Source organism: Quercus lobata, chromosome 4 (assembly GCF_001633185.2).
Source record: "Quercus lobata isolate SW786 chromosome 4, ValleyOak3.0 Primary Assembly, whole genome shotgun sequence".
Taxonomy (NCBI): Eukaryota; Viridiplantae; Streptophyta; class Magnoliopsida; order Fagales; family Fagaceae; genus Quercus; species Quercus lobata.
The window spans coordinates 15,553,662-15,563,424 of NC_044907.1; the positions used below are offsets into that span (position 1 = coordinate 15,553,662).

Sequence of the window (9,763 nt, forward strand, 5' to 3'; positions counted from 1 at the left end):
TTTACTTAATTTTAATTTTTTTAAATGTGATAGCTAGTTACAACATAGAGGGAGGATTTGAACCATAATTATCTCTAATGGTTGTATAAGTGAAAGTTTAAAAATGTGTAAAAACACCTTTGAACGTTTAGACCCCCAAATTACAACTTAACCAATTCAAGCAATATGTCAAACAACTAGTGTGCGGAAACTTAACATATGCTATAATATGAAATTGGTTAAAAACTATTTAAGCCATAACAAGATAAAATCCACAGCAGATAATAAAAAGGCAAAGATAGAGAGGAAGGAAGATGCAAACACAAAGACAACACGCGATGTGTTATCGAAGAAGAAACCGAAACCCTCGGCGTAAAACCTCTCCGCCGCCCTCCAAGCGGTAAACAATCCACTAGAAAATACAGTTGGGATACAAGGACAGCAATAGACCCTCCAAGCCTAATCTATCCAGTGCACCTAAGCCCTCCAAGCTTCTTGCTCCAACGAGGTTGCACCGAACCTTTTTCTTTTCTAACTTCTCGGATTCCGCTACTAGATCGTAGCATCAACCAATGAAGATTGGTTCCTTCCTAACTGCTTCCCAGAAACCCAAACAACTGTCTCACAGTGATGATGATGGTGTGAACCAGGTTTGGTATAATGCCTCTCAAGGATTTGACAATGGAGAGGAAGAGAGTTGAGGAATTTGAAGAGACTCTAAGGTAGAGATTGTGGGTGAAACAATCTGGTTTTTCTTTAGGGTTTCTCTCTCAAAATTCTCTCTGGAAGCTCTCTTTCAATCGTGGGTAATAGGGGTATTTATACTGGAGTGAGAGAGGAATGTGAAACGTCAGGTTTTACAAAACAGGGGTGGCTCGCGGCTTGACCTCGTGACTTGACTAAGTCGCGAGATCCAGTCGCGAGTTAACCGTATGGCCAGTTGTCCTGTTTTGTCCTGTAGTGCTCCAGCTAGCATGACTGTTCATCTTCCAGCATGCTTGGCACGTGTGCTGCTTCTGGCGGCTTGCAGCCGCGAGTCACCCGCGAGTCCCAGCCGCGAGTCTCTATTTTCTTGCACACTCTTGAGCAATCTTCACTCTATCTCACTCACTACCCTTACATCAAACCCACCTAAATACAGGGTTACTAAATGCTGAATTACAAGCAAATTTGGCACGGAATAAAACCCATTAGATGGTTGAATAAATTCAACCTTACAATAAGAGATCTGAGATTAATTCTCTTTCTACACCAAAATCTAATTGGTGTCTTAGTTCGATGATAAAGAGTTATCATTATCATTAGGAACATGAGTCATAAGTTGAAACTCTCTTAAATAAAATTTTTAAAAAAAACCTTAAAAAATATTAATTAAATTAAAAGACACTTAGCTTATTTTTTTTAATTTCTTTTTGGAAAGTAGATCTTCCACCAAAATGTAGACCTATGCCCATTACCTAGGCTAATAATGGTACACATATGTGCAAGCGTTATTAAAATTCAAACTTTTTTTTTTCTCTAATGTTGCCTAGTACTCCCTCAAAAATAAAATAATAATAATAATGTTGCCTAGTAACTCACACTTAAATCTAAATTTAGATGTATTCAAATATAGAGATAAGGCTCAAACATTTAACCAAAATTTTGTGCTTTTGATTAGCAAAAAAAGGGGAAAAAGTGCTTTTGACACATTAAATTTTCACAAACAAATATAATCAAATGGTAAAAATAGATGTGATAAATTATGAATAATTAGTTCATTTTCTAATAGTCTTAAGTAGTAAGTATATCATTTCTGAAGTTATCCTTATACCTATTTCGGGAAAAAAAAAAAAAGTGCAAGAATTATATGGGTGTTTGTAGTGTTCAATCTATGGTTTTTATTTTATTTTATTTTTATTTTTATAAATGCCATATCCACTAGTTATCCACCACCATGCAAATTAAAGTCTAAACTAGTGGTACTCATTACAAATACTTTTATAGTTTATGATGCACATTCTAAATTATCTCATAATTTAGGGTGAATAGTTACCTACCACACTACCAATTTGATTACTAATGTAGACATGGGGATAGACATTGAAGATAATATCGTATTAGGGTGTTGATTACAAAATTTTGGAATTTAAGATACATACTAAAAAATACATTATATATAATTTAGGTAAGCAATTGTAATTAACCTAAAAATGTGTTAATGGGTATATCCACATTAAAGATAAAAACATTCTCATGAATTGTAATTACACAATCACATACTACTTGGAGTAGATGAAGTAATATTATTGGAGTATTATGTTCATGACAAAATTATTAGAACACTAATAATTCCACTTATTAAAATTTTAGAAAAGAAAAAGGTTCCTCTCATTATGGCACATCAATATCAATCCGGTTGGCCAAAGAAAGGGTTCAACTTTATCCAGTGAAATGAGCTAGCCTACTGCCTAGCCCCATAGGGTAGCTAGCCCTAGCCCTAGCTCCTAGGGTCCAATCTTGACCTATTTAGACTAGACTGGCTGGTCCACCAACAACATTTTGTTTGATGCTATATATGAGTAATATTTTTCAAAGAAAACCTTAGTGATGTTTACCTAACCCTATGTCTCCTTATAAATAACATGCCAATTGCCACAGTCCAACCTGACCCACCAAAAATGGTGGATGTTTGAGAAATGCTTTGAATTTATTTTATTTTTTTGTGAAAATTGTTTGCAAACCATATTTGAATTTTGGAAGGTTGAGAAAAGAAAAGTAAATTTTATATTTTTGTTTCTTTGTGAGAAGTGCAGGTATTCAAACATTCAGCTACTTATTAGACTCGTACATTTAATGAAGACAATAATTCTAATTAAAAGGTTTCTGAAAAACAAAGATGTTAATTAGTCCACTGATTGAAAAAGTCTATAATAAGTTGCCCCACAGGTGTAAAAGAAGCTTTTATTAGTGTGACCTGTCTTGAAGAAATTGCTTCGAAAATGGTATCCCATCTTGATCTTGTCATATTATGCTTTCTTTCACATGAATGTTGTTTTCTCTGTTTCAAAATAAATAAGATTGTTTGTCTTTGTCCACAAAAAAAGAAAAAAAGAAAAAAAAAGAGATAATTTTAAATGATATTCATTTTGATGAAAACAGAAATGGTGGTTTTTCTTGAAATATCATTTGGTTGCACCAAGAAACATTATCATCAATATTTACCTAATTAATCAACTATTCTTGAAAACTTCTATGTATTCCAGTAAGATTTTTGTTTTTAGTTTTGTTTGATTAAAATACATATAATTTATAATAATTTCTTCTATTTAGATGAACAATAGTAGTTCTGTTCAAGTGATGACTCAACAGTATTGGTATCTTTTATAACGTCAATATTTATTGTTTGAATCTCATCTCCTCCCTTGCCACTAATTACTGACCTAAGAAAAAAAAATTGAATAGGAGAATTAAAATTGAAAAACTAAATTGACCTAAAACTATATTTTTATAAAGCGTTTTTTGATCTTATTTTTCTTATTTGATTATATCGTTTCAAACATCCATGATCTATATGTGAATAAATCGAATTACTTATCTTTCGGGCTATTAGTAAACTACATCTTTAGAAACTGCGAAAGACATTCCACTAGAAATATTTTTAATATTGCTTTGACTTATATTTCTCAAAAAGTAGATACCACTCTAATAGTTCTAAATAAATTAATACATGCATTAAGATTGGATGACTTTTTATCTTTAAAATACATATAATTTATAATAATTTCATCTATTTAGATGAACAATAGTAGTTCTGTTCAAGTGATTACTCAACAATATTGGTATCTTTTATAACGTCAATATTTATTGTTTGAATCTCATCTCCTCCCTTGCCACTAATTACTGACCTAAGAAAAAAAAAATGAATAGTAGAATTAAAAATGAAAAACTAAATTGACCAAAAACTATATTTTTATAAAGCGTTTTTTGATCTTATTTTTCTTTTTTGATTATATCGTTTCAAACATCCATGATCTATATGTGAATAAATCGAATTACTTATCTTTCAGGCTATTAGTAAACTACATCTTTAGAAACTGCGAAAGACATTCTACTAGAAATATTTTTAATATTGCTTTGACTTATATTTCTCAAAAAGTAGATACCACTCTAATAGTTCCAAATAAATTAATACATGCATTAAGATTGGATGACTTTTTATCTCTCACATGAACGAAAACACTTTCTCACTCTACTAGGGGATTTCACTTTGGAAAAAAAAAATCCCATACTACAAATTAGGATAAACTAAACCAATATTATATAGCAACTCATAACGTTATCTTGGTAGACCTTCTTTCCATTTGCACTTTTTATTAGGCTAATCTTACATTGGATGATAAAAAATAATTATGCAAAAAATAATCCCCCCCCCCCCCCCCCACAAAAAAAAAATGGTGCAACATATAAGAAAATGACATAAATAACGAGTTACTATTTAATCACCGCCTTTTTCATGACTTGAAAAAAATTAAAAATTTTTTTTTTTAAAAAAACCTCAAATTATCATCATTCTTGTACCAAGCCAAGAACTTTTTAAAAGGTGCAACTTAAGTGTCAGTACTTGTAGCAATGGTAGCAACAACCACCTCACCATCAATGGCTCCCTAATAATATTCTCTCTCTCTAACTCTCACTGCCAAACTACCTCAGATATTCATTCACATACATCAAAAAGATTCTCAAATCAGATCACATTCTTATTCTCCTATTAGAGCATATAGTCCTATTTCACTCTTACCATTTCTGTCTACCGCCGGTGCCATTATTGATTTTTATTCTAAATATAACCAACACTCACAAACCATATCATTCACCACGTTTCTAAGCATGTTGGGTCTCCGAGACTTGGTTCTCATAGCTCCAACTCCATCCATGCACCAACAACAAAACCAACCCATTAACTCTGATCACCATCCCAACCTTCCTATACCTTCCTCAGCTTCACTTGGAGTTAGCCTCGGGATTTTCCCGCTCCTCACTGCCACTCCATGCATTACACCACCTTCTAATCATGGTGTCCAAGATTGTGGTAATAACTCAAATAACCCCAACTGTTATTGGAGCCTAAAGAGAGGCCAAGAACAGAGTTGTGGCAAGAAAGATGGACTAAATAACAACACCACTGAAAATGATGATTCTGAGCAAATGGTGGAGAATGGTATGAGAGTGTGCAAGGACTGTGGGAATAGAGCCAAGAAGGATTGTAGTCATAGGAGGTGTAGGACCTGTTGTAAGACTCGTGGTTATGATTGTTCTACTCACGTGAGGAGCACGTGGGTGCCAGCAGCTAGAAGAAGGGAGAGGAAGATGTTAATGGTGGGTGGTGCTAGTACTATTGGTGGTAGTTCGTCTGGGTCTTCTTCTGGTGTTAAAAGGACAAGAGTTGTGGTGCCAAACTTTAATGTTACCAGTGCTTCTCATGCTTCTACTTCTAATGCTACCACTCCAAGGAGTATTGACATTCGCTCCAGACATCAAGGTACTCACCCTTTTCTTTCTCTCTTTCTCGCTCTCTCTTTGATTTGTCTATGTTTCAAAGTTATATAGTAATGGACTGTTACAAAAGCTGACTTGGTTTTAAAGAATCTAATAGATGCAAGCTTTACACTTTCTACTTGTACTCTATTTATGCCTTGTTATATTCCTCTTCTCTGTTAGGGGAAGTGGTTTTTAATTATTAGTTATCCAAAAAAGGAGTTTGGTTTGTTGAATAATTGATTCAAATTTCTCTCTTTCCCTTTATCTGGAATTTTGTGTGTTTGAAAGTGGTCGTAACATGAACTTGAGAGAGTTAACTTGGATTTTGTTGAACTAAAGAAGCAACCTTTAAACAGAATGACTTGTTTTTGCTGGATTATAGAAAAGGTTCTGTCTTTTCCTCTGTCTTAATGCTTTGCATTTCTAAATGGCTGATTAATGGAATTTAGGAACCTTTTTTATTTTAATTTTTTTTTTGTTAAGTGAAATTGAGGCACTTCACTGAATTGGGTCTAGTTAAATCACAGATGCAAGTTTTAAAAAGTCCTTACCAGGCCAAGTTCGTGCACCGGCGGTTTTTAGGTGTCACAGAGTCACTACCATCAGTGATGGTGCAGCTGAGTTTGTCTACCAGGCTACTGTGAGCATCAGTGGCCATGTATTCAGAGGGTATCTCTATGATCAAGGGTTTGATGAGAAAAATGCATTCCCAAGTATTTCACAACTGCATTTGGTAAGTAGTGGCAGTGGAAGGAAGAGGGACGCTTCTTCATCTCCAATTGTGGCTCCATCAAATACCCATCCGGCCCCTGTCAGCTGAAAATTGCTCAATGGTAAGGCCTAACACACTCAATAGCTTAATGTTTCTAGGGCCGTATGAAATGATCAACTTGTTTAAGAGTCAAATGTGAATCATAATGATTGCTTGGAAGATATCTACCTTTCAAAAAATTTGAAGTTATTAGGAATTTCACATTAGTATGCAATGCTAAAAAAAGCCTAAAACTCTGGCGTTTGTATGTCCTTCCTAAGAAGTTCAATTTTCTTTGAAACTTGTGACAATATGTATTTGGTTTGTACAAGGATTTGTCATTCACAAATCGCAATGTTGTAACCTTTCATAACAAAGGTCAATTAGAATTATATGTTTCTCTCTAGTTTGTAGAAAAACTTGCAGCCGAAGACATAATAGATTCTTATTGAATTCAAATTATTACAACATATCATGGTTTTCTTATTGAATTCTTTCAATGAAGTTAGATTTGTGAGCATTAAGCCATTAACTAGTTCGAAGTTTCTTAATAAGTTTGGAAGCATCGCTGTTGCCATGTCATTACTTATCAGTGAAGAAATTGGAAAGGCATTTCATTTGTCTTTTTCTACATCACTGTCGAAAAGGGAAATGCATTACTTTTGTGCATCTAGGCATGATATACATGTACTCGATTCAATTTCTTATAAAAACTTTTTGTAGGCCCAACTGTTTTTATTCCAGTTTCTATCAAGCTTTTTGTGCATTTTATATCAAGTCTCAATGTATGTTTTCCCTCAATATATGTAAATCTTAGCAAAGGTTTATACTCCTTTCTTCCCTTTACTTTCCCTTTGTATAAGGGGCACAACATTTTTGATTTAGAGTCGAATTAATAGTGCTTTGGTCCGGTACTAATGTGTATTTTATGTATTTATTTATTTTTTGCAATTGGTTGAGTGATTAAGAATTCTGTAACTTGTAGTTTCTTGTGCTTTCTCTAAAATTTCCTAGGATTCTGCAAGTGAAATATGTATAATTTGGTATTTTTACCCCATCGATTGACCTTAGTCAGGCTATCTATCTGAGCTTTAGATATAGGAGACAAACATGGAAATAATTGATCTTTTTTCGCATGCTATAATTAACTTTCTTTATTCTTTTTTTACATCAGTGACAGCTTTAAGTCTATAGTAGAAAAAAGATAATGACACGGGCATGGGTAGCATGCATTTTTCCATTTTTGTTTTCACTTCATATTGTTAGTTTCCCAACTTCATGTCCATGTAAGAATTTGCATGCAGAATTCATGTAGCTACACCTTTACTTTATCATGTAATCATGTCCTTAAGCATAAGCAACTCTTTCTTTTTTGCCAGACAAGTTTTTAGTGGATATTTTTGTCGTGCATTGCACAAACCAGTCATGATACTTGATGCAAGAAAATAAAAGAACATTCTCATTAGTAATGCACTTCAACTATTGTTCATGTTCATTTCAACTCTGATTGGAAATATGCCAAAAATGGATAAAAATAAAAAGTGGAGGTGGCCATGGCTGTGAAACATAGTGCCATTCCTTTTTACATATTGTATTACTTTTAGTATTCTATTTATTAAGTTTTTCATTTTTATATCTGGTCATCATACATTATTGTAAAGATAATCACATATTGTCTCCATCTGATTATTTCCTGAGGTGAGATTTTTCAGCACTCCTTTTTTATGTATTAAACTTTAAAAATTGAAGCAATAACATAATTGACTTGAAAACAATGTCTAAAATAAATGCATATTTATAAAATGTGTATTGACTAAAATGTTTAATTATTGATTTGTTTAACCAAACTTAAAATAGTGTAAACAGTCCTAGAGCAAGAACATTGAGTTGGAAATTTTATTCTGAACAACATGTTATTCCTCATCGCATTTATATTGTAATTATATTTTATGTATTTATGGTGCACCCTGAAGTCGGTTGAGAGTGGATTTCTCAACTCTTACAAGTAGCAGGACTCTTTAGTTACTCATGTAGTCCTTGTCTTGGCCCGTTATTTGACATAATAAATTTGAGACCATGGTACCTGCAAGTCATAAGTGACTTGTTGCTAAATGATAATCTATTACCTTTGCAATTAGTTTCTCTGCTATTTCAGTTCTTGCCTTCTTAGTACTTAATACCGATTCACCTGACTCTTCAGAACATTAACTTAAATTTGTTTGTCATGTGTCAGGTGATGAAAGAGAGATCCACATTTATAGGTTTTTGTTTGCTGGACAAGTTGAGTATCAAAAACTGTTAATGTAAAGTGTCTTCTACAGAATATATATGAGAGAGAGAGAGAGAGAGAGCAGAAGGAGACTCCTTTGAAATTCTAATATTAGAAAAACGGCATGTAATTTTTGGGGCTTCATGGTGACTAGCTACATGGTTGTGGAATGAAAAATGTGTCCTAATTCCTTAACGCTTGATTCATTTGAACTTTTCTTTCTTGGCAGCCAAACAAATCAAAAAAGCCTTAAGCTGTTTTTTTTTTTTTTGGGTAGCATTTAGCAATCAATCTTTACAGGGCATGCGGCTAGCTAGTGTTCTTTTGAAGAGAAAGATGTAGAAGGATCTTCCAAAGGTATTCTTGTTAGGTCACATGGTGTTGTGCTACACATGCGATTGCTAAGTAATTTTTGGTACTATTTGTCATGATTCAAGAAAATGCTAGCCACATCTAACCTATACTCAAATCAAATGTACTAATTAAGTTTGAATTAAGGCTTCTCCTAAGTACTTTTATAGAAATAGTTTGAACTTATAGACACTTAATGTGGGACTCCACTTAACATACAATTATCCAATTCAATCCACATTACTTACACTGTCATAGTTGCATATAAGGGAAATGTGGTTACACTAGAACAAGTGAGAAGGGTTTCAGTCCGCCCTTGGCACACAATGTTTGGAGCTCTCCAAAGCCTTAAAGTTGGGAAAAATTGTAAAACGTAAGAAGACTCAATAGGACGAAGCTACAAGAAGAACAACAGTATTCAGTGGCATTTCCGAAGAATACTAGGAAGTTTGTGTGGATTTACTTAATTTCGTTAGCTTTATTTGTTTATTATAATTTAGTTTAAATAAACTTCACATTATGTAGGCACAATAGTATTTTTTTCAACTTTTTAGCAAAAATGTTAATCCAAACTCACGACTAAAATGCTCTACAAGAGAACATTGTTCAATACCAAATTATTTAAATGGGATGCTGAAAACATCGAACACTTTTATCTTATCATTCATCTCGATAATGTACCACCATATTTACCCACCATTTCTATTAATGCAACTTACAACATTTTGGGCCCAAATTACTCTGCAGTCTAGTTGTAATCAGCTTTGGACCTAATTTCATACATGCCCTTGGTACTTGGAGTTGGAGCCTTATTGATATCTTGGACTCAGAAAATGCTGGGGTCTAGTTGTATTGGGCGATGTAAATATTGTGTCCAGCATTCTCTCTAGCTG

At 33.5% G+C, this 9,763-nt stretch overlaps 1 protein-coding gene across 1 annotated transcript; it reads left to right on the forward strand.

Moving 5' to 3' along the window:
• The first annotated feature begins 4,744 nt into the window (after window positions 1–4,744).
• LOC115983272 (protein LATERAL ROOT PRIMORDIUM 1-like) lies at window positions 4,745–8,675 on the forward strand. Its single transcript, XM_031105915.1, has 3 exons — window positions 4,745–5,500; window positions 6,027–6,332; window positions 8,484–8,675. The coding sequence occupies exons 1-2, from the start codon at window positions 4,849–4,851 to the stop codon at window positions 6,317–6,319; spliced, it is 945 nt and encodes a 314-aa protein (XP_030961775.1). The 5' UTR covers window positions 4,745–4,848; the 3' UTR covers window positions 6,320–6,332; window positions 8,484–8,675.
• Window positions 8,676–9,763: the final 1,088 nt, after the last annotated feature.

Excerpts from the sequence above, each read along its gene's own strand:
- LOC115983272 (XM_031105915.1), top strand. The coding sequence starts at position 4,849 with ATGTTGGGTCTCCGAGACTTGGTTCTCATAGCTCCAACTCCATCCATG. Across the intron at positions 5,501-6,026 it reads CATTCGCTCCAGACATCAAG|ATGCAAGTTTTAAAAAGTCC; the intron begins GTACTCACCCTT and ends GTTAAATCACAG.